Source organism: Bos taurus, chromosome 6 (assembly GCF_002263795.3).
Source record: "Bos taurus isolate L1 Dominette 01449 registration number 42190680 breed Hereford chromosome 6, ARS-UCD2.0, whole genome shotgun sequence".
Classification (NCBI taxonomy): domain Eukaryota; kingdom Metazoa; phylum Chordata; class Mammalia; order Artiodactyla; family Bovidae; genus Bos; species Bos taurus.
The window spans coordinates 66,642,991-66,668,014 of record NC_037333.1 but is presented as its reverse complement, the minus strand read 5'-3'; the positions used below and the strand labels follow the sequence as shown (position 1 = coordinate 66,668,014).

Genomic DNA, 25,024 nt, shown 5'->3' with positions numbered 1-25,024 from the left:
CTATCTCCTTTTCTCTGACTGACCAGCAATAATAAAAAGAGATAAAGCTAATATTTTGCTGGGTGATGAACAAAGGAAATTGTTAGAAAATGAGAGCTGGAAGTACTATAGTCCAGCATGGGCATCATGGGAGCTTCTTAGCAATTCAGAATCTCAGGCCCTACTCCAGACCTGCTGTATCAGAATCCAAATTTTAGCAAACCCCTAGGTAATTCATACATTAAAGCGTGAGAAGAGAGCCAGGAAGGAGTTAATAGGAGGATGGGTCTAGAAAAGAAACGGGAATTATATGACAAGTGTGTGCTCACAGAAGACACTGATAATCAGTTATATAACTCTACTGCTAAACTCAGATGTGGCTCAGTAAATTCTTACCACAGATCACTTGGATTGACTTCAGATTTCTATCCATGCCTATAATAATATGACTTAACATGACTTAATATGACATAATATGACTTAATATGACAATAATATGACTTGTTAATTTGACATTTCAGATATCTCTATGGACCTCAATCAGTGTATGCCCATGGTAGAAGTTATCCTACTCTACCAATAGGATATTTGTTGAACTAAATGTTGTTTTTGCCTTGAAGCCTTTGAAGCCTTCCCTTCAACATCCTACCTATATCTTTAATATCAACAGGCAAATACTTCACTGCAGAGGAAGTGGTTAGTCCTGGAGTGGGTGAATCATAAGTAATAAAAAAATACGGCTTCTTCTTGAGACAAGTGCTCCTTTTCCTCTCTTTTCTTTCTTATTATTCCTTTTCCTTCATCTGTGTTTTATTCTTTTCTTTATGTTCCTTCTTGTCTGTTATAAAAACCTCTAAAACACTGTAAACAGGCTTGAAGGCTCCTCATAGCGGCAGATTTGCTGGGAATAAGTGAGGGTTGCACACCTGGCTCAGGGCTGTCTCCCAAAGGAGAAGCAGCCCCAACCACAGCATCCAGTGGGGGGCACATTGAATCTGATCTGGGCTAGAGACGTATCCAAGGGTTCTGATTTGATGACCTCTGACCCCAAGCTCTGAGCTTACATCAGATAGGTAGCAGGTTCTTGGTGCAAAGCCTTGGGCTAAGGAGGGTTTAGCCAAATCCTTTTTCATGACTCTTCCAGGTGGTGAAGACTCCAGTTTTAGACACCTGGAGTGTGAAGCAGAACTTCACAACTGAGCTCTGGCTTCATGCTTCTGCTGCTGCTAAGTTGCTTCAGTCGTGTCCGACTCTGTGCAACCCCATAGACTGCAGCCCCTGAGGCTCCTCTGTCCCTGGGATTCTCCAGGCAAGAACACTAGAGTAGGTTGCCATTTCCTTCTCCAATGTATGAAAGTGAAAAGTGAAAGTGAAGATGCTCAGTCGTTAACGACCCCATGGACTGCAGCCTACCAGGCTCCTCCTTCCATGGGATTTTCCAGGCAAGAGTACTGGAGTGGGTTGCCATTGCCTTCTCTGCTGGCTTCATGAGAAAGTTAAAAAAAAAAAAAAAAAAAGACAGGGAACATGTGGCTTTGGTGAGACTGATGGTAAGTGTGCTGACTTGGGTACATGTGGATGTCAAAGCAGGAGCTCTCTTTTATCAATCCAGAGACCATCCACATTCCAGCCTGATCCCGCACTCCAGTGGCTGTCTGGGACTAGGATCTTAACACGTTAAGACTACAACAGGCTTGATGTAAGGACAAGTGAAGGCTGGCTGAAGTTGGAAGATCTTTAGTAATGGCATCTGAGAGGAAATGAGAGGGAGAATTCTGGGACTTGTAGATGGCAGATCAGAGAGAATATGACCCAGGCTTGCCAATGTGTCTGGTAAGTATTCTGCCTTCCTCCCAAATCTATTATGATATAGGAAGAGATTACTTCAAGATTTTGCAGAATTTTTAAAAATCAACTTTTCTAACTTGAAATATGATGTGATTAAGCTTCTTACTATTAGGAGGCAATATTGGCCTATAATTATAAACTTCAGAGCCTGAAGCTTTTTTTTTCTCATAGAAATTGTAGGTAGTAAAATCAGAGCTCTTTGGTAACAATAGGCAGTCTTTCTCTGACATGAATATTTCCAGAAGATTTTAGTATAGACTATATATTAGTCTAAAATGAAAGCATGATCAAATAAAGTATAAAATACAAATGTAATGGGTAAAATAACAACATGAATGGAAGCGTTTTAATATTTCTTATTTTCAGGAAGTTCATCTAGGCACTAATATAATTTCATTGCAAGAAGCTTTTACCAATGTGTAAGATGCATTTTAAAGGTAAGCAAAAAGGGGAGAAAAGGAGCAAGCAGCATTTATATTGAGCTTCATTTTGTACTTTTATTTTTTAAAAAGTCCACTGCTTTAAAATATTTGAAAACCACAGATATGTTTTAATAGTGTTGGATGTATGTATGCCTGGCTTGGACATTGTCACTTTAAGTTATATTCTTCCTTATGACTATTGAAATTTTATTATTGGATGTCCTAGTTTATAGACTATTCAGAATATAAAATACAAAAAAAATAGGCTTATAGACTCAGAAGAAACAGTTTGCTATTTGCTGGACTAGTTTATCTCAAGGTGAAGAGAGAAAGTGGGAAATTCAAGAAAAGGGAATCAGAGAATATAGAAAATGCACACTCTACGGATCATCTTATTTATCCCTCCTCATTTTGAAAATACAGAAATGATGATCAGACGACAGTAAAACTGATGAGTATGTAGTAATGGGAACTTTGAATGAGACTGGAAATTTTTGCCATATGTTGGAAAGCAATATGCTGATATCTGCTAGAGCTGCAAGTTGGGTTAACCTAAAACCCAGAAAGTTCATTCTTAGGTGTTTATAATCACTACAAATATTGGCCACATTCTTCAACAGTGAGACATGTTGAAGGGTGTAATAGTAAAAAAATGTAAGCAACTTAAATGATCGTGGAAAGGAGATGACATATAAATTAGAATATATTCATATAATGCATTCTACAAAATGTTTGAATACCAACAAATGCACTCATCTCACATGCTACTAAAGTAATGCTCAAAATTCTCCAAGCCAGGCTTCAGCAATACATGAACTGTGAACTTCCAGATGTTCAAGCTGGTTTTAGAAAAGGCAGAAGAACCAGAGATCAAATTGCCAACATCCGCTGGATCATGGAAAAAGCAAGAGAGTTACAGAAAAACATCTGTTTCTGCTTTATTGACTATGCCAAAGCCTTTGACTGTGTGGATCACAATAAACTGTGGAAAATTCTGAAAGAGATGGGAATACCAGACCACCTGACCTGCCTCTTGAGAAACCTGTATGCAGGTGAGGAAGCAACAGTTAGAACTGGACATGGAACAACAGACTGGTTCCAAATAAGAAAAGGAGTCCGTCAAGGCTGTATATTGTCACCCTGCTTATTTACAGAGTACATCATGAGAAGCGCTGGGCTGGTTGAAACACAAGTTGGAATCAAGATTGCCGGGAGAAACAGCAGTAACCTCAGATATGCAGATGATACCACCCTTATGGCAGAAAGTGAAGAAGAACTAAAGAGCCTCTTGATGAAAGTGAAACAGGAGAGTGAAAAAGTTGGCTTAAAACTCAACATTCAGAAAATGAAGATCATGGCATCTGGTCCCATCACTTCATGGGAAATAGATGGGGAAACAGTGGAAACAGTGGCTGACTTTATTTTTTTGGGCTCCAAAATCATTGCAGATGGTGACTGCAGCCCTGAAATTAAAAGACGCTTACTCCTTGGAAGGAAAGTTATGACCAGGCCAGACAGCATATTAAAAAGCAGAGACATTACTTTGCCAACAAAGGTCCATCTAGTCAAGGCTATGGTTTTTCCAGTAGTCATGTATGGATGTGAGAGTTGGACTCTAAAGAAAGCTGAGAACCGAAGAATTGATGCTTTTGAACTGTGGTGTTGAAGAAGACTCTTGAGAGTCCCTTGGACTGCAAGGAGATCCAACCAGTCCATCCTAAAGGAGATCGGTCCTGGGTGTTCATTGGAAGGACTGATGTTAAAGCTGAAATTCCAGTACTTTGGCCACCTGATGTGAAGAACTGACTCATTTGAAAAAACCCTGATGCTGGGAAAGATTGAGGGCAGTCAGAGAAGGGGACGACAGAGGATGAGATGGTTATATGGCATCACCGACTCAATGAACATGAGTTTGGGTAGGCTCCGGGACTTGGTGATGGACAGGGAGGCCTGGTGTGCTGCAGTCCATGGGGTCGCAAAGAATTGGACATGACTGAGCGACTGAACTGAACTGAACATTTATGTAGTGCTGAGTTTGTGCCAGGCTCTGTCCCAAGTTTTTTCCAGATGTCAATTCATTGAATTCTCAGGACAACCTAGAAGTTAGGTTCTCTTATGTCTCCTGTTTAACAGATGAGGAAATGGAGCCACAGAGAGTTTGCTTATTTTGCCTGATGCCCACAAGAAGAAAGTTACACAACCATTATTTGAATCCAAGCCCTGAGGCTCCATTGTGTTTGTTCTTAACATTTTCATTTGTGCACTCTTGTATGTACATATAATTGTTATCTATACAAAACTTACAAACATACAGCAAAGTACTAGGTAGCACTTACTGATGTGTACCTATGATATAACAGTTTAATAACAGGCAGGGGAATGAGCAGAAATCAGGAGAGTGGTTACTTCTGTGTTGAATGGAGAGGATGGGATGGAAGAGAAACTGGAAAATTCAGAGGACTTCATTTATATGTTTTATATATTTTAAAACAATATGAAGGAAATAAGTCCAAATATTAAGATTTGACAAACCTGCATACAAATACGGACATATATTCTCTATAATTTTTGGTATATTTGAATTATTTCACAAGAAGAAAAAAAGATGAGTTAAGTATACATTCACACAGCTAGTTTAGTGGCAAAGCCTGGACTTTTAACCCTTGGCTCAGTGTTTACTTCACCATGAGATTGTACTTGATTGCTTTCTACACAGATGAACTTGAGTGCTTTATGAGGCTCTACTTGGTGGTTACATGCCAATTACCTGTGTTTCCACTTGAAGTTAGTCAGAGTGCATATTAAATCACTTGGAGACAATACCTTCTAGAATTACATTCCACGTCTGGCTCTTGGTTTCCTGATGAGTTCAAGGTGAAAGAATGCATTTTTCACCCATGTATTCCTTTGGGATTCTGAAAATAGCAATTTACCACAAAATTACTCATCAGCCTGACAATGTTGGCCCTTAAAAAGAGTTGATATTTGATTTCTTGTCAAATTGCCAGTTCTCCTCTTTTCAGTTAGGTTCCTTTTTGTTTCATCTAGGCTGAGCTTCGGCCAGTTGGACTTGGTCCAAGAAAGCTACTTGAGTTAGGTCTTCAGAGAGCAGGGAGCCTGTTTCCTGGGTTTGTCACAAAGATTCATGATGCTGAGGAGCACAGGTATCCTGGTGGCACCCAAGTCCATAGTGCTCCCTGATATCCTCCAATGGCCTCATTGTGGCAGAAAGAGTGTTGAAGGATGACCATCTGTCTACCATTACCAGGGGGACTCCAGGATAGGAATGTAATTTGTTTCCACTCAGATTTTAGTGTAATAGACCTCTCTCCCTAGTTCCTTAGTTTGCTAAAAATAAGGATAATTAATAGATCTACATTTATGGCTTTTTCCATTGCTCCATTTCTGATATAATTTCGAAGTGCCTAAAAAAGCATAAAATATATAAAATCACCAAAGAAGCATATTACAGTAAAGTAACATGAAATTTACCTTGATTGTACTCCTTTTATTTTTCTGTCTAAAAGAATTGGGCATTTGAAATTCATTGATTAAAGAGAGACAAGACTCCTCAGTGGTAGAAAAATGAGAGTTGTTTTATTAATGAACTGAAATAATGGATAGGTCTTTTAAAAATAAATTTTAGTGCTAAACTCTTTAATATAGATCTCTTTATTTAATGCTACTGACCTAGTCTTATTTCTTTTACCTTGAGAGGTGGCCTTCTTCACTGGTTGTTGTTGTTCAATCACTAAGTCATGTCTAACTCTTTGCAACCCCATGGACTGCAGCACACCAGGCTTCCCTGCTCCGCTGGCCCACATGCCAAACCAGAAAGCTTTTTTGGAGCTCAAAGAGAGTAACCAAAAATAAATCACACACACACACACACACACACACACAAATACAAATACATAATATAGATTAACCATATTTCAAATACCTATTTGCCATCAAATGTAGTATACTGTGATACAAGCAATGCAGATTGAGCCTTTGCTTCCTGAGCCCAGTTATAATCACTTTCTTCAAATTATTTGAGCCTCTCAAACTGGAAGCCATAACTGAATAATCTATTTGAGCTGTAAATAAATTTGTGAACAAAAGGAAATCAGTAGATATCACTTATTTAAACTTTTTAAAAGTTATTGTAACAATGATTACCATAATTATTTTTTGAATTTTATAGTAGACTTAGAACAGATATCATACAATAAATGGTGAGGATAAATAGATTCCCTAGGTATTGACTCTAATGGGACTGGTCACATTTGAAAGTGAAAGTGATATCACTCAGTCCTGTCTGACTCTTCACGACCCCATGGACTGTAGTCTACTAGGCTCCTCTATCCATGGGATTCTCCAGGGAAGAGTACTAGAGTGGGTTGCCATTTCCTTCTCCAGGGGATCTTCCCAACCCAGGGATCGAACCCAGGTCTCCTGCACTGCAGAGAGATGCTTTACCATCTGAGCCATTTAAGATGTTTAATTAAACATCATCTTAAAACCAGTAGATGGGCTTCAATAGGGGTAAGTTCTACTGGAGTGAATACATTTGGGATAAGATAATGAACATTATAATTTTAAAATAATTGGCTCTAAGTAATCAAAGGCAGTGAAGGCTTATATAAGGACTTTGCAGCTAGTAATGTTCTCAGTGGAGATTACGAAAAGATCAAAAAAGACTGGATTTAATTGGAAAGTTTTAAGAAGAAACATGCTCTTGCCTTTATAGAAAATCATGGGGCATCTGAACTTAGAATACTGTATGCATTTCTGTTTAGTGAACAGAATGTACTCTATTAGATGTGGATGGGCCCTAGAGATTGACTACAAGGGTGATAGAGTTGCCACATGTGAATAAATGGTCCAGAGGTAGGGGAGGGTGGGTCTCCAGCTGCGTGATCAGGAGTAAAAGTGACAGCCATGAGACTAGTGACTGGCATCTGAAGTGAGGGGGCCAGTCTTGTGGGATTGAGCCCTTAACCAGTGAGATCTGAACTCTCCAGGCAATTAGTGTCAGAGCTGAATTAAATGTAGGACATCCAGGTGGTACCCACTGAGAACTGAATAATTATTTTGTGTGGAAAAATCCACACATCTGGTATCAAAAGTGTTGCTGGACGTAAAGAGAAATGGGAGAGCCAGCTTTTAGTGGAGACTTGACGTGTTTTAAGCAGAACTCATGATTTTTCCCCCCAAATATATTCCTTTCCTAATATTCTCTCTCTCATAAGAGGGCATTCCATTGGCTCAGTTCCTCTTAATTTCACACCCGCTATCATAATTTGTCAGTGAACTTTGTCAGCTCAACCTTCAAAACATATCCTGCATCTCACTGTAAGTCCTCATATCCAAGCCACCATCTTCACCTGGACTATACACAGCATGTTAAAGGTGTCTATTGCAACTCTTGCTCCCCTTTCCCCAATAGCCCACTTTGAGGTAGAGCTGCCATTGTGATCTTACAAAAACAAAATCAGATCATGTTGCTTCCTTGCCTCAGCTTGCTTACAGTTAAATCCAAAGTCCTCACCATAGCCCTACGTGAAATGGCCCCGATCATCTCTCTGATTTGGTGTCCTACTGCTCTTCTGCCTGCTCAAACTCTTTTAGTTATATTGGCCTCCTTGTTGGTCCTTAAACATACCAAGTATGCCCCCTTTTCTGGGTCCTTGTTTTCTTTCTCTCTCCCTGGAAAATTCTTTCCCCAGTATCCAGTGGGTGTTGCACCTTCGTTCAGATCTCTGCTCAAACGTCACCATGGTAGAGTACCTTCTTTGCTCAGTCTGAATTGAAAACCTCTTCACCGCATCTCCCCACACAGATCACTGCTTCATATTATATCTTAATTTATATTTTACTTGTTTGCTATCTGCTTTCCCCATTCAAATGTAAGTTCCATGAGGACAGGTACTTTATTTCATGTGCTGCTCTATTTTCAGTATATAGAAAATGTCTAGGCATAATAGGGGTCTGTTGAGTGAATTAATAAATGCATTTTCCCAACCAATCCTGGGAGATATAACTCAAGAGTTCAAATTAAGGTAACTGAAAGATTATGATTACTGTAGTGTGATTATTTGCACATCTGAATTTGTAAACTGAATCCTACAAGTACAATTTAATTCTACGGAGAAGGCAATGGCACCCCACTCCAGTACTCTTGCCTGGAGAATCCCATGGATGGAGAAGCCTGGTGGGCTCTAGTCCATGGGGTCTCTAAGAGTCAGACACGACTGAGCGACTTCACTTTCACTTTTCACTTTCATGCATTGGAGAAGGAATTGGCAACCCACTCCAGTGTTCTTGCCTGGAGAATCCCAGGGACGGGGGAACCTCATGGGCTGCCATCTATGGGGTTGCACAGAGTCAGACATGACTGAAGCGACTTAGAAGCAGCAGCAGCAGCGATTCTTTTACAAGGCTCTTCCTAGCTCAAATTTTCCTATTATTTCTACATTCATTTTCCTGAAAAATCTCCCTTTTATAATGTCATCTCCCTTCTCTTGAACCTCACAGTGGCTACTTAGTGTCAACATTGAAACCAAAATTTTCTACTTCTGTTTCACAGTGTTCAACCCCATTAATCACTTTTGCCTGGGGATTCAGTAGAATTTTCTTCTGTCTGGTTCAAACATGTGCTTTGTTTGTTTTCACTTCTAAACCTTGGCTCATTCCATCCCTACCAAATATAGTGCCTCTTACTTACAACACGAGAGAAGACTCTACACATGGACATCACCAGATGGTCAATACCGAAATCAGATTGATTATATTCTTTGCAGCCAAAGATGGAGAAGCTTGATACAGTCAACTAAAACAAGACCAGGAGCTGACTGTGGCTCAAATCATGAATTCCTTATTGCAAAATTTTTAAATTGAAGAAACTAGGGAAAACCACTAGACTATTCAGGTATGACCTAAGTCAAATTCCTTGCAATTATACAGTGGAAGTGACCAAGAGATTCAAGGGATTAGATCTGATAGACAGAGTGCCTCAAGAACTATGGATGGAGATTCATGACATTGTACAGGAGATGGATCAAGACCATCCCCAAGAAAAAGAAATGCAAAAAAGGAAAAATGGTTGTCTGAGGAGGCCTTACAAATAGCTGAGAAAAGAAGAGAAGCTAAAGGCAAAGGAAAGATATACCCATCTGAATGTAGAGTTCCAAAAAGTAGCAAGGAGAGATAAGAAAGCCTTCCTCAGTGATCAGTGCAAAGAAATAAAGGAAAACAATAGAACGGGAAAGACTAGAGATCTCTTCAAGAAAATTAGAGATACTAAGGGAGTATTTCACGCAAAGATGGGCAGAAATGATATGGACCTAACAGAAGCAGAAGATATTAAGAAGAGGTGGCAAGAATACACAGAAGAACTATAGAAAAAGATCTTCATGACCTAGATAACCACGATGGTGTGATCACTCACCTAGAGCCAGACATCCTGGAATGTGAAGTCAAGTGGGCCTTAGGAAGCATCACAATGAACAAAGCTAGTGGAGATGATGGAATTCCAGTTTATCTATTTCAAATCCTAAAAGATGATGCTGTGAAAGTGCGGCAGCCAATATTCCAGCAAAGTTGGAAAACTCAGCAATGGCCACAGGACTGGAAAAGGTCAGTTTTCATTCCAATTCCAAAGAAGGGCAATGCTAAAGAATGCTCATACTACCACATAATTTTACTCATCTCACACACTAGTAAAGCAAAGCTCAAAAATTCTCCAAGCCAGGCTTCAACAGTATGTGAACCACGAACTTCCAGGGGTTCAAACTGGATTTAGAAAAGGCAGAGGAACTAGAGATGAAACCGCCAACATCTGTTGGATCATCAAAAAGCAAGAGAATTCCAGAAAAATATCTACTTCTGCTTTATTGACTATGCCAAAGTCTTTGACTGTGTAGATCACAACAAACTGTGGAAAATTCTGAAAGAGATGGGAATACCAGATCACCTTACCTGCCTCCTAAGAAATCTGCATGCAGGTCAAGGAGCAACAGTTAGAACCGGACATGGAACAACAGACTGGTTCCAAATTGGGAAAGGAGTACGTCAAGGCTGTATATTGTCACCCTGCTTATTTAACTTATATGAAGAGTACATTATGCCAAATGCCAGAATGGATGAAGCACAAGCTGGAATCAAGATTATCAGGAGAAATATCAATAACCTCAGATATGCAGATGACACCACCCTTATGGCAGAAAGTGGAGAACTAAAGAGCCTCTTGATGAAAGTGAAACAGGAGAGTGAAAAAGTTAGTTTAAAGCTCAACATTCAGAAAAGTAAGATCATGGCATCCGGTCCCATCACTTCATGGCAAATAAATGGGGAAACAGTGGAAACAGTGGCTGACTTTGTTTTTTTGGGCTCCAAAATCACTGCAGATGGTGATTGCAGCCATGAAATTAAAAGACCCTTGCTCCTTGGGAGAAAAGCTATGCCAAACCTAGACAGCATATTAAAAAGCAGAGATATTATTTTGTTGACAAAGGTCTGTCTAGTCCAAGATATGGTTTTTCCAGTAGCCATGTATGGATGTGAGAGTTGGACCGTGAATAAAGCTGAGCGCCGAAGAATTGATGCTTTTGAACTGTGGTGTTGGAGAAGACTCTTTAGAGTCCCTTAGACTGCAGGAAGATATCAAAGCAGTCCATCCTAAAGGAAATGAGTCCTGAATATTCATTGGAAGGATTGATGCTGAAGCTGAAATTCCAATACTTTGGCCACCTGATATGAAGAACTAACTCCTTGGAAAAGACCCTGATGCTGGGAAAGATTGAAGGCAGGAGGAGAAGGGGACGAAAGAAGATGAAATGGTTGGATGGCATCACTGACTCGATGAACATGAGTTTGAGTGAGCTGCGGGAGTTGGTGATGGACAGCAAGCCTAGTGTGCTGCAGTCCATGGGGTTGCAAAGTGTCGGACACAACTCAGCGACTGAACTGACTGACCACTTACATCCACATCTTAGTCTGCCTTTAATAGTTTTCTCAGTTGTCAGCATCTCAGTGAACCTTCTCATTCCTATTCTGGTTCTTTATTTACAATGAACCCTTCCCATCTCTGAGTGCAAATATGTAATGCCTGACAATATTGGATAACTGCCAGAGTCAGTTTATAAAAAAAATTATTTCATTTATTTTTGGCTCTGCTGGTTCTTGGTTACTGTGTGGGCTTTTCTCTAGTTGTGCTGAGCAGGGGCTACTCTAGTTGCTGTGCACGGGCTACTCATGGCCGTAGATTCTCTTGCTGTGGAGTACAGGCTCTAGGACACGTGAGCTTCAGTGATTGTGGCATGTGGGCTCAGTAGTTTTGGTTCCCTGGGCTCTAGTGCGCAGACACAATAGTTGAGGCACCTGGGCTTAGTTGCTCTGGAGCACTTGGCATCTTCCTGTACCAGGGATCGAACCTGTGTCTTCTGTGTTGACTGACAGATTCTTTACCACTGAGCCACCAGGGAAGCCCCAGACTCAATTATTGATTGATGGATGGGTTATTTAGCCGAATATTAGAAATAGTTTACATGAAATATGAATAAATGTTTGGTTAACTTTTGTTTTTGAAGGTTTTACTGGAAAAAGAAACTGATGACCCAGTTTAAAAATTATGTTATTTTAATGAAATTAACATTATACAATACTATTTTTATCACTCAGTTCTCTCAGTATTAATAATTAAAGCAAAATAAGAATCTATCCTCGAAAGTTATTTGTGTTTAACCTGCCTAGAGAAATCAGCCTGATTATTCAATTTTCTAATTTTGTTTTGTCCCACGGATAGCACTTCTGTCCCACTTATTGCAACTGGTGTATTTTGCACTTTATGTTGTACCCTTTATTTTCTTCTTAACACTTTCCCTCTTTATTTCCTTGTTAACTATATTTATTTTTGCTGTCAATGTGATTGGATGATATCCAATATGTCAAGTAAAATGTATTCAGTGCTTGTATTGGTCTTGGTCCAATCAACAATAGAAACCACTCAGTTCAGTTCAGTTCAGTCGCTCAGTCGTGTCTGACTCTTTGCGACCCCATGAATTGCAGCACACCAGGCCTCCCTGTCCATCACCAACTCCCGGAGTTCACTCAGACTCACGTCCATCGAGTCGGTGATGCCATCCAGCCATCTCATCCTCTGTCGTCCCCTTCTCCTCCTGCCCCCAATCCCTCCCAGCATCAGTCTTTTCCAATGAGTCAACTCTTCGCATGAGGTGGCCAAAGTACTGGAGTTTCAGCTTTAGCCTCATTCTTTCCAATGAATACCCAGGACTGATCTCCTTTAGAATGGACTGGTTGGATCTCCTTGCAGTCCAAGGGACTCTCAAGAGTCTTCTTCAACACCACAGTTCAAGAGCATCAATTCTTCAGCACTCAGCGTTTTTCACAGTCCAGCTCTCACATCCATACATGACCACTGGAAAAACCATAGCCTTGACTAGATGGACCTTTGTGGGTTAAGTTTTATATAAAGAATTATTAAGCTCTTATAAAAGAAGGACTAGAAGGAAAATATGTATGGTGTTCTAGGACTGAGGGAGAATACCCAAGGAAGGACAAACTTGGAAGAGTTTCCCTCCCCAAGGTTGATTCAGTCTTACTGGTGAACGTGTAGTTCAGCCCACTAGATAGCAGAGAAGCTTGCTGGTTTGTTCAGGCCACAGATGTTCTGCAGTCTCCTGTGGAGTGCAGTGATCAGAAACCAGAGGGGTGAGTTTGCAGAGGGGATGGGAGCCAAGGCTCAGGGGTGCTGTGGCAGGTATGAGGAAGGTGTCAGCTGCAAAGGGAATGGTGACTCAGGGGGATCAGTGGTGAGCAGAAGACCTTAAGGTAGGTTTCCATGTTGAGAGGGCTGCTTTGGAAGTTTATCTCCAGGCCAGGCAAATGCTGCAAGGTGGTTGACCTACTATACAGCAGCAGGAAATAACAGGAGAGCGTGTTGCTTCCTCCAATGCTTCTCCAGTGCCCTCTGCCGAGAAAACTTAACATCTCTGGTGAGATGCTTCAAGTTGTGTCCTGTCACAGAGCATATACTGAAGGGTGAATAGGAGCTGAGGGGCAATGTATTGATAACAGGCAAAGTATTTACCTGAGTCTAGATGTATTTGTCAAAGATAAATGTATTTAGGGAGCTATATTGAAACACTGGCAAAATGAATCCGTATCAGGAAGACATGTCAGTAATGGACAAATAATTTTTTAAATGACTGGACAATAGGGGTATTCAGATATCCAAATTTTTCTATATTTTATTTTAGGATTCTTTAAAAAATTGAGGTGTGTCATACATATAGTAAGTTGCACAAATCATAAATGTATAATATTTTGAGTTTTAACACATGTACACACAAGTAAAACTACCACCCAGATTAAGATAGAATTTTCCCACCACTCAGGAGGATACCTTATTCCTCCTCCCAATTAAAATTCTCCCACCCCTACCAGGAGTATGCACTAATCTGGCCTCTGTTACTTGTTCAGGAACTTCATGAAATTGGATTCACAAGTAAGTCATCTGTTGTGTCTGGCCTCTTTTGTTCAACATGGTATCTTTGAGATTCACTCATCTTGCTTCACATATCAGTATTTCTTTTGGCATAGCATTCTATTATATGAATATACCACAATTTTTCTATCCTGTTGATAGACATGTGGTTTGTTCCTAGTTTTTGACTATTATGAGTAAAGCTGCTATAAAATGAGTTTTTGTGAAGCTGTGCACTCAGGTCTTTCAGGTATATATTCAGAAGTGGAATTACTTGGGCCTTGGAACATGCCAAACATTTTTCTAAAAGGTTTGAACCAATTTCCACTCCTACCAAAATGCATGAGAGTTCCAATTGCTCCATATTGTTGCTAGTACTTGGTGCATCTTTTGTTTTTAGCTTTTCTTGAGGGTAGTATTTTTAATAATTAAGATTAATTAGAACTATACAATTATATTTATCACTTTTATAATCTTAACTATATAATATTTATCATCTTCATGTATTTCTCATGTTCCCCTTTGATAAATAGAACTTGTTTCCTTCAAATGTTATCTGATATTTCAAAGTGAAAATAGCAGAAAATGGTATTTTGAAATGTGCTCTAAGTTTACCTATACTTCCACATTATAAATCCATCAGCTCTCCACTAAGCTTTTTGAGAATAATATAATAAATGCTTGCTCATTCACATAGCATATAACATTCTTTTTGACTCCACAGTAGTTATTATGATTATCAATTATCATTGTAAAATGGCAAGGGAAAAACTCTGAACAACTGAGCCTTTTGCCTGATTAGGGCCTCTAAACCTAAGTGGAATTTCTATGTAAACATTACTTTTTCACAGTAATTAAGTAGTAGGGTGTTTTTAAGAGTATAGTACAGGAGTCACACAGCTCAGCTGCAGTCCTGGCTCTGCTAGGATATTTAATAAGAAAGTTTTCTGTGTCTTTATTTTCTAATTTACAAAATGGAATAGAAAACAACACCAGGCTATGTCAAGGGCAAGGAACTTAACCTCTCTATCCCTCAGTGTAAAATGGGGATAAAAATAGCACTATTGAGTATCACACTGTTAAAATACATATATATGTAAAACACTTTGCATAGTGCCTGGAACTTAATAAATGCTATATTAATATTAGGTATTCATTAAGCTGAAGAGTTGTAAAGGGCCGTGTAGTCCCAAACAGCAATTAATATATTTCTCAATCCCAGACAGACGCCTGAATTTTTAAAATTTCTCCCACTCTTCTCTTTATCTATTATTGAAAACAGCAAAGCCAGAAGAATCAGGACCAGACCTGGCTCTTAACTACTTTTCCTTTTGTTGTGAAAGTAAAAATCGGCCTGCTTCAGAAACAGTACATTATAAACTATAAAGGACTTTGATACTAATGCCGTTAGATTTATCTTCTACATCCCTTTAGTAATTCAGAAGAGCGTTTTCTCCACTCCAGCCACTTTACCGCAGCACTCCCTCGGCTTTCCCTCCCTCTTCCCCGACCTCCAAGTATTTTTCTCGTAAATGCTTTTTCCTATCTGCGAGAAAAGTTCCCTGGCACCAAAGACAGTGGGCAGTCAATTACGACCACTGGTACAGACTCCAGCTAGGTTCAGGGAAGTTTCGAGAAAAAAACAGCAAGCTTCGGTGTCCTGAACACCTCAGGGCCCGCCCACTTCCCCATCTAGTTCGCTCTCTCTGCGCCCTGCCCGCCCGAAGTGAAAGTGAAAGTCGCTCAGTCGTGTCCGACTCTTTGCGACCCCATGGACTATACAATCCAAAGAATTCTCTAGGTCACAATACTGGAGTGGGTAGCCTTTCCCTTCTCCAGGGGATCTTCCCAACCCAGGGATCGAACCCAGGTCTCCAGCATTGCGGGCGGATTCTTTACCAGCTGAGCCACAAGGGAAGCCCGAACCCCAGAGCATTTCGGGAACTGTAGGCCCGGTTTCCGAAGGCCCGGTTCAGTTGGCGCATGCGTTCCGAGGGCTGGCCAACACACAGAAAAGGTCCCGGATGAGGAAGCGGCCGGTGATGCCACGCGTTCTGCGATTTGCGAGCCTGGACTTCTGGGAATTGTAGTCGCTTGAGGCGGGCGCCGTCGGTAAGGAGACGTAGCTTTCCTTGGGGTTTGCTACTGCAGTTGCTTCCCGGCGGGATACGCCGGGTTAGTCGGTTGTTCTCCCATCACCGCGCTACTCCGAGGTCCAGGAGGCTCCTTCCTTCTCTCTCGACTCTTTCTCCGTGGCTGTATGCGCCTTGCTCTGCAGTCCATTTCTCTGCCTAGCTCTCTCCCTCTCCTAGCCATCTCCAAAGCCTGGGCGTAGCGGGGGTTCGCCCTCTGGGAGAGACAGGGCCGCGACCTTTTCAAATCCGGCCCCCGTCCGGCGGAGACCCTCCTCATTTCACCCTCATCTCGGTTTCCCTCACTGTCCTTTTCCCCAGACTCTTCGGCACCACAGCCCTCACGCTCCTTCCACTCTTTTTTTTTTTTTTTCCTCTGCAGGGATGGAAGCTTCCTGGCGCCAGGTAGCCGGTGGTCGAGGCCGAGCCCGAGGACGAGGCACTGCGGCCCCCTCCTCGGGAAATGGAGTCCATCTCCGCGGCGCCGGAGGAGGGCGAGAGAAGGGGTCGGTGGGCGCTGCTGGTCCTGGCCTCAGCCCCGGAGGAGCGGCCACCCCTGCGGCTGCAGGTAGCTCAGCGCGGCGCTGCCCCGCGGGGTCTGAAGCGCCTCAGACTTCCGTGGCCGGTGGTGAGAATGGCTCCTGTTCTCGGGCTCACCTGAATACCCACCTCCTAAGGCACTGCCTAGTCTGAGCTGCCTCCGCATTCACTACTTTCCTTCTTCGGGAGTTTATAATTGGCCTCACTTCTCAAAGCTTTCAGGCAGCTGTTCATTCTAGGCCAATTCCCATCACACCTTATTCATCATCAGTTTAATTGATATTAATCTTTATTATTTCTCCGTCCCGTAGTCTTCTCTTCTCTCTTGTCTATTGAATTCCCAAGGTTGCAAATCGTAGCCCAGCGGTCTGATTTAGCGTATAGTTTGGTTAACACAATGCGTTAAATCTGAATTGATTGCCGGCAGTTTTTTGGTTTTTCTTTTTAAAATTTCATAAAAACCCGGTTAGCAACTTTTCTTCTCAAACACTGTGGCTTTGGTACTTTAATGCGTGGCAACAGTCGGTTGGGCCGAGTTACAGAAGTCCCTTTTAGATTGGATTTAGGCTTTCCCCTTCGCATTGTGTCTCCTACTTCTGGGGCTGTTTGTCATTTTCCATCTTTGTTTGATTGCCTAGTTTAGTGACCTTAATTATCTATGCCCTATATGCACTTGAGTTTGTGGTACTGTTTTCTACTGGGGTCACAAATTTCATGTCCTTTCCTGGATATATCTGGTGTGGCCTCCTTCAGCTTGTCAGTATCCTTCACCCAAGGCAACGGACAGGAGTTGGAGCTAACTCACAAGAGATAGTGAAGGACAGGGGACCCGGGCTTGCTGCAGTTCATGGGGTGCAAAGAGCTTAGTGACTGAACAACAAAGCAGTGTTTTGGTGGCGTGCACACATGCAGCTTTCAGTTGTCCACAGCAGTGAAAGAGTGCAGGGGGTCAGAGAATAATCCCGGAAATCATTTTATTGTTGTATTTTTCAAAATATATTTTTTTGGGTGGAGGAGCAAATTGAGCTTCTGAATGTTATACCTCCTCCAGCTAATTTTAAAGTTAGGTGATAGAAAATTCTGAGTTTAGGATAGTGATGAGTTACTGAGTATGATATTGGTGGTAGTGAGGTGTGCAAGAGGGAGACTTGTGAACAGTTTTGGTGAACTTCCTTGGATTTTGTGGTTAGAGAAAAGCAAGCATCCTTCAACTGGATAATTGAGATTTGACTGTAAAAAATAATATATGGGAAGGTTGCTTTGTCAGCTGTCTTTGAGATGATCTGATCTGGGTCTATTGATCAGGTTATGAATGTTTTTATTATATCTGCTTCAACCTTTAAAAAAATTTTGAGTCATATATCTTATATCAATTAGTTTTCTACTAGTACTCAAAGATTCCTATGTAAGCTCTGTACATTTTCCTCCAGTTTTACTTGAAATATCCAGGAGTTCCCAGCCAAACCAGCTGCAATAAGAAAAGGAGAGGATTTCATGAGGAAAATAAAGATAAAACATCATTAAATACAAGTACACCACCTAAAATAGGAAAGTTTTTATGAGTAGTGACTCATCAGTTGCAAGCATAAAGTGCATTTCTTAGTGCACTGATGAATTAAGGCACTCATGAATTAAGATCAATTCAGTATGTTTGTGGCTCCTTTCTTGAACTGTGGTTGCTGTCTAGAAGGGTTTATTAATAATGCTTGTAGAGAATTCTGATAGTCCTGCTCTTGAGGAGTTTGAAGTCTCATTGGGAATGTGCTATGAAGTAGTCTAATTCTTTTTTGCATTATTTAAGACAGTAACAAAGTCAGAAGTACAGACAGTGCTAAGCAGAATAACGGAACTAATTCAAAACTTACTTAACGTTTCTTTTTGGAATGAAGTTGTGAGAAGCACATTTTCCATGTTAGCAGTATTTTGTGTTGGATTCCTGTGCTTAGTCACTCAGTCGTGTATCACTGTTTGCGATCCCGTGGACTGTAGCTCGATAGGCTCCTCTGGCCATGGGGAGTCTCCAGGGAAGAATACTGGAATGGGTTACCATGCCCTCTTCCAGGGGATCTTCTTGTGGCCCAGGGATCGAACCCAGGTCTCCCGCATTGCAGGCAGATTCTTTACTGTCTGGCACTTTACGGTCTGATTCTTTACAGTCTGTCTGATTCTTTACCGTCAGTCACTTTTTGTGTGGGATTAATGTTCAGTAAATGTGTTTTGTGACCACATGCTAATAAAGACAAAAAAGTTCTTGCGCTTTCTAAGCAGCAATTGTAAACATAGTGAGTATACAGTGAATATTGCTTGTGCTAAGTCTTTGGTGGGCCAGGCCATGTTGGGTTTGTAGTATGGAAGAAGATGATTTGAAAAAGCACGTGGCTTTGCTGATTTTGATGTGCTCCCAGTGGGTATGTTTCCCACCTCTTAAGAATCACTGTGTACCATTCATTCATTTAAAACTTTTTTTTATTATTGGAGTATAATTTCTTTGCATTGTTGTGTTAGTTTTTGCTGTACAACAAAGTGAATCGGCTATGTGTATCCCTTCCCTCTTGGACTTTCCTACCATTTATTTTTAAACATCTCACTTTAATTTTGTTAATGTCCTTGTCTTGAGGTTGATCACCAGTTTTTTGATACTTTAACATGCCTTTGTAAATTAAAAAATTGATTTGTTAGTCACTCTAGAACAGTTTGTTGCATTTAGCAGAATATTTAACAAAAGTGAAAGTTTATATCGTGGTATTCTCTTTACCTATATGATAAGAAATTTGAAAATACTTTTTTTCATAGATGACAGTAAAATAGAATGCACCAAAGGTGACTTTTAAATCTGTATTTTAATAATGTGTTGGTATATCATGTCTTTCTTTTTGCGAGATTGTTTTGCAGAAATGAAAAACATTTTTTTTTTCTATTAAGCAGAGCTAATGTCTCAAAAGAAATTTGAGGAAATCAAGAAGGCTAATCAGGCTGCAGCCAAAAAAATTGTTGAAGAACACTTTAGCTCTTCATCTGAAGAAGAAGGGGATGAAGATTTTGAAGGAAAAAGAGGAAAAATAGTTGCTAATACATTTATAACTTATACTACTCAGACAGGTACTGTATGAGCTTTTAAATTTTGATATTTTTACATCAAATGAAAAATATATTCCTGACTTTTTCTAACACCTTTACTCTGTGTGGAATACTTTTTGTATCTTAAGAATGAACATTCTTATGCTATGGAGTTGAATTTTTACACCTTTTATTATTTGCTGCCACCACTGCTAAGTCGCTTTAGTCGTGTCCGACTCTGCAACCCCATAGACGGCAGCCCACCAGGCTCCCCCATCCCTGGGATTTTCCAGGCAAGAACACTGGAGTGGGTTGCCATTTCCTTCTCCAATACGTAAAAGTGAAAGTGAAGTCGCTCAGTCGTGTCCGACCCTCAGCGACCCCATGGACTGCAGCCTTCCAAGCTCCTCTGTCCATGGGATTTTCCAGGCAAGAATACTGGAGTGGGGTGCCATTGCCTTCTCCGTTTACTATTTGAGTTATATGTTTTATCACAGTAATAGGATGGCAATGTCCTTTATAGCCTTAGAAATTCTCTTTGGTGTTTCATTGGCATCTCATTAGTATGCCTGGGTGGTGGGGATGGGGGATCTTCCCTGAGAGATGAGTTGGGTCCAGTTGTTCCTGATGATGGTTTGATTGCACTTGAAGACTTTGAATACTCCTTTAAATTGATTCTTCATTTTTCTCTTTTTCATTATGTTAAGTGTATCTTGGAGTCAGTTTCATTTCTTAACTTTATTCCTTTATTTTATATCTTACAACTTCTGATGTTTATGCTTTAAAAAAAATCTTAGTCTCCTCAGGTTCAGTGTGTACAGTCACATTGTATGTTGTATATATCTGGGTTACTTAACCACATTCGTTTATGAGAGCAAGGGGCAAAGTGATGTTGCTGTGAAGATTTGGTACTAAGTGTAGAAATAGATTATTTTCTGTGAAGTGCTCTTACATATTCCACATTTTATGCTTACAGTCATTGCTGGAAGCATTCTTGAAGGTATTATCCATAGTAGTTGCTGAGTATATTGATAGCATCATGAGCCTGGGTACATATCATCAAAATGGTTTCCAAGGAATTTACCCTGTCTGGCAAGGAATTAAGATTAGGAAGCTTGACTGAGAAGTCTGACTCAGCCAGGTAAAAGTTGGCAAAGAGGAACCTTGAGGTTTCTTGCTTTTAAAGGATTTCATAGAAAGTAACTTCAGGCTTCCTTCAAGAAGACCTCACTTAAACCATTCTAGGTACAGGTGTTATTTTTAAATAGGAAATCCAGTGATATAACCAAGTATTTCTGTCTAGTGTTTAGAAAACTTTTATCATTTATGAGTATTGTTAATTTTAACCCGGCTTTCATCTCAAAGTGTTAAGGCGATTTTCTTACGCTGTATTGTGTCAAATCCATAAGTATTTTGATATCCATTCCATTGTGTTCTGTACTTTGCCTCTACCAAAGTCAGGAAACTTGACTAGTACAGTAAATGCCAGAGTTATGAGATGGTTCCCATCTCACGTTAGTGAATTGAACACCAGAACTCACAGCCTTTATACTTCCATGTCAAGTTTCAGACTTTAATGGCAGCTTCCTGTTGGGTATTGCTGTCTTGCTGGCCTATGGAAACATAAACATATGTTGAAAGATAACTTATTTATTGTCTTATTTTCTTTATATTAATTAGTAGTGCCACAGTTTTCCCAGTCACCCACCTAAGGCAGAAATCTGGGAGCAGGGTTGGCATATACATGACATGAGTATATTTTATTTGCTCCCACTCCTCCCCTCAGCTTATGTCAGACAGCTCTTCAGGCACAGCAATCTTTCCTTCTGAATCTTGGCATGAACGTTGACTTTTCAAAGCAACACAATCTCATTGTCACCAAGTCCTGCTGAGTTTTACTTCCTAAATTTCTTAAATTCACCCCACCTTTCCCCATACTGTCATCACCTTAATTCAGGCCCCTACAGCTGTTTAATAGGTTTAATAGCTATTAAATAATAGTTATTTAAATCCACATAATAGCTCTGTGGGGTAGATATTATTATTACTACTATTTTAAAGATGAGAAAGCTGAGATGGACACATTGACTTACTAAATGTCTTTTTTGCTTCATCTGCTGTAACTACCTCCTCTCTGGTACTTCATGTTTCCAGTCTTGGCCTCCTCACAGTCATTTTTCTTCAGTTGCCAGAGTGATCTTGTTAAAATGCATGACTTCAAATGCCATCCTGTCCACCATGACATCTTGGGCACTATACTTTATTGCTGCAGCCAAGTTTTAACACAATTTTCAAAGAAGTCTTACATAAATTTTATAAATATAAGATTAGACTTTATTAAAGTCTATTCATCTTGTTTTTATCTTCTATGTTACATGGTAGCTGTTAAATTAGATGAAATTTTAAAATGCTCTACATTTGTTAGAGCCAGCCATGTCAAAGAGCAAAATAAATGCATAGAATATGGTTATTAAGTCTGTCTTTAAGGATTCTCGTCAAACTTTGATGTTTGTTCAAAACAATTGTCTTAGTAAGTTTATAGTATTTTATAGTTTTGGGAGTGATTTTATATATATTTTGTTGAATAATCAAAATTATACTTGTGTTTATAGTATGGTAGAACAAGATTTTGTGACTTTTGTGTTTACTTAGATGGTCTTACAAAGTAAAGAATTATCCAAGTGTCCTTCTTATTTTTCTTTTTGATGACATAAATTTTGGCTTGTACAATTTTATTGCCATGTTCTGTACTTATGATAGTTTATGCCAGTAGTGTACTTTTCCTGGAGACTTGGTTAACCTCTATTGAATAATCTTTATTATACTAAAGGCCTGTAGGTTTATTTTTCTTATACTAAAGTGACTCAGATTATTGTCCTTTTGGTGTCATGTGAGCTTCAGGGTTGCTTTTCTGCCTTTCATTGTGCTGTTATTTCTTGGACCTTCCTGTATTAAACCCTTGCTGCAGCATAGCATAGTGGTCAAGAGGGCTCACTTTGGACCCATACCGAAGTTACTTAAATGTTATGTGCTTCAGTTTTCTCATCTGTAAAATGAAATTAAAAACATCTTATTTAATCTTACTGAAATACAAATAGTGCAGTGTCTACCAAGTAAATGCTTAATGATTGCTTAAAGAAAATACGGTGTAGTAATTTTTTTTCTAAGTCATGCTTCCTTTTTAAGCAGAAATAGCATAATTTAATGAAACAAGGTTATTGTACTGTATTGATCTTTTCATTCAACAGATTTTTACTAAGAACATGCTTTGTCAGACAGACAGACTCATATACACAGACTCTTATGCACTTACACATTGATAGACATATGCTTATATTTAGGCTCAGTGGCTCTGCTGAGCTTTTGCTTTTCAGTTCCTTTCACCTCGCTTTAGGTATGCTTTCTCTTATTACTTGGCATCTTGCTGCCTTTGCCTGAGGCTCTGCCCCCACCGGATTTGTTAAGGACTGTAACAGCAGGTGAACTCTGAGAGAAGGTCAAAATAGAATGCATGGACTTTGTGACCTCTTTGCAGTTCACTGATTGCTTTTTTCCTTTAGCTTCTCCTTTTTTTAGCTGTAGTTTGAACAATTGATAATACTAGACAGTTCTCACGTAATGTGGTGCTGTTGGTGACTTTGTGTTATTTTCAGATGTTGCTTAACCTTAGGTTTTCAATTTTTAAATTTCAAGATGGAGATGTACGAGAATTAGAGCGAACGAAACAGTACGTAAATGAAGCTTTTCAAGCCGGGGCTATGACATGCTTAATTTGTATTGCTTCAGTGAAGAGAAACCAAGCAGTAAGTTTTTGTCCATATCTAAAATAATGTTATTGCCGTCAAATATCTTATTTTGCATGTATACTTTGTAATCATTTATTACTGTTTTTGCTAAAAAATGTTTCATTTGAGAATTCTATTTATAAATTGATATTCAGTTTTGGGGAATCTGTGATTAAAAGAAAAATACCTCTAAATGAGCAATGAATATTTTCAGCACTATTAATAAAACTGAAGCAAATATTTTCAGTGTCAATGCATATGTCATGTTGATAAAGCATTTTTAGCATTAGTACTTCATAGAGACTCACAAGTACTGAAATGTTAAATAACTTACATTTCATTACTTTCACCAGGTTTTAAAAAATATCATTATGTTCCCTGCCTTCAAGGAAGTAAAACCTAGCAGTGACATTTATGGTTTATTAGTGAGCTTCTCTTGTCTTGAAGGTGCTTCTGGAAAGTGGCTAGGTTAATGGGGAGAGATGGATTCAGAGATAACTTATGTACTTAGAGATTCTATGGCCTAATGGTGAAGTTAATATATATGTAAATTTAAAGAGCATTAATAAAGCAATTAAGGGGACATGATGACTGAATGTGATAGACTCACCATTTAGACCTCAAGCTAATCCTCTGCTGTTGTAGCACCATTGCCTAGAGAAGGGCAGTCAGGTCAGATGTGAAATGGATGGGTCATGCAGAATGAACCAGAAATTTAAGCTATATCAGATAAGATAGCATAGCAGCTGCAGGTGCCTTTGGTGCTTCTGGTTGGCTTACTGTGAATTCAGCTGCAGTGGAGGAATAGTCTCTGCATTAAACACTTGCTGTCTGTGGGTTTTTTCCCCAACCTCACTGCTTTCTCTTTGGGAACTAACTCAGCAGGAAGTGGGTATAGTACCGAAGTAGGGCAGAGTTATTCCCCACTGGGGCAACATTCCACCATAAGGAGTTAAGGGATGAGTGCTCTAGCTTCCTCTTTGCTAGTGGTTGGGGCTGGAGTTGTCCTAGGCATGTTTTATGTGGTTCTTCAGAACATTCCTAACAGGACTGAACTTTGGCCCTTAGTAGTAATCAGCTGAGTAATATGCAGTTTATTCGCATTTCCTTTTCCCTCTCTTGACCTTTTACTTCTATATCCCAGTTCTTTTTTTAGGCACTGCTTTTTTGGGGGAAGAAGTTGGCTTTTTTTCAGTGCTTCAGCTGGCTTATGATATTTATATATATATTTTCAAGTTTCTTTGTTCACCCAAGTTTTAGAATTTAGCATTAATTGCGAGACTAATAGATTTTTAATAACAATGGGGCAACAGAGATTATAAGTACATACTTGTGTTTAAGGATTCCTTTTGTGGTGTTATTTACAATTAGAAAAACCTAAATGTACAACGACCCAAAATTTGTTAAATTATGGTATATAAATCAACGTGATACCTGCTATACAGCTATAAATATCATGTTGTATGAACATATTTGATAAGGGTAAGTGCTTATACTATGTTAAAAAAAAGGCTATAGTTACTTATCAGTAACTGCAGTATGACCTCATTTTTTAAAAAGTATGAAATATATACAAAAATATTAGAGATTTTTTTCAGAATGTTAGCAGTAGTTTCTAGCTGAATGAATCTGGATGGTTAATATTATTTTTCTTTACAGTGTTCTACATGTAAATTAATTTTTTAAAAGAACATTTCTTCTATTATGCTAGAGGAAGGTTTTTTTCTGTAATTAGTTCTTGAAAATGATACTTATTTTAAAGTATTGTGG

The 25,024-nt window shown here is 39.6% G+C and overlaps 1 protein-coding gene across 7 annotated transcripts in view; it reads left to right on the top strand.

Annotated features, from left to right (window-relative positions):
• The first annotated feature begins 15,828 nt into the window (after positions 1 to 15,828).
• The window catches only part of NFXL1 (nuclear transcription factor, X-box binding like 1), a 61,561-nt gene continuing 52,365 nt past the window's right edge, over positions 15,829 to 25,024 (top strand). Inside the window, exons 1-4 of one of the 7 annotated variants that reach the window (XM_010806108.4) lie at positions 15,829 to 15,915; positions 16,255 to 16,440; positions 19,338 to 19,511; positions 23,163 to 23,272. In XM_010806108.4, coding sequence (XP_010804410.1) covers positions 16,257 to 16,440; positions 19,338 to 19,511; positions 23,163 to 23,272 — 468 coding nt within the window. In that variant the 5' untranslated portion in view covers positions 15,829 to 15,915; positions 16,255 to 16,256. Of the gene's footprint in view, positions 15,999 to 16,254; positions 16,501 to 19,334; positions 19,512 to 23,162; positions 23,273 to 25,024 lie in introns of all 7 variants that reach the window. The other 6 variants (XM_015471613.3, XM_005207924.5, XM_005207927.4 and 3 more) reach the window with 6 other exon arrangements.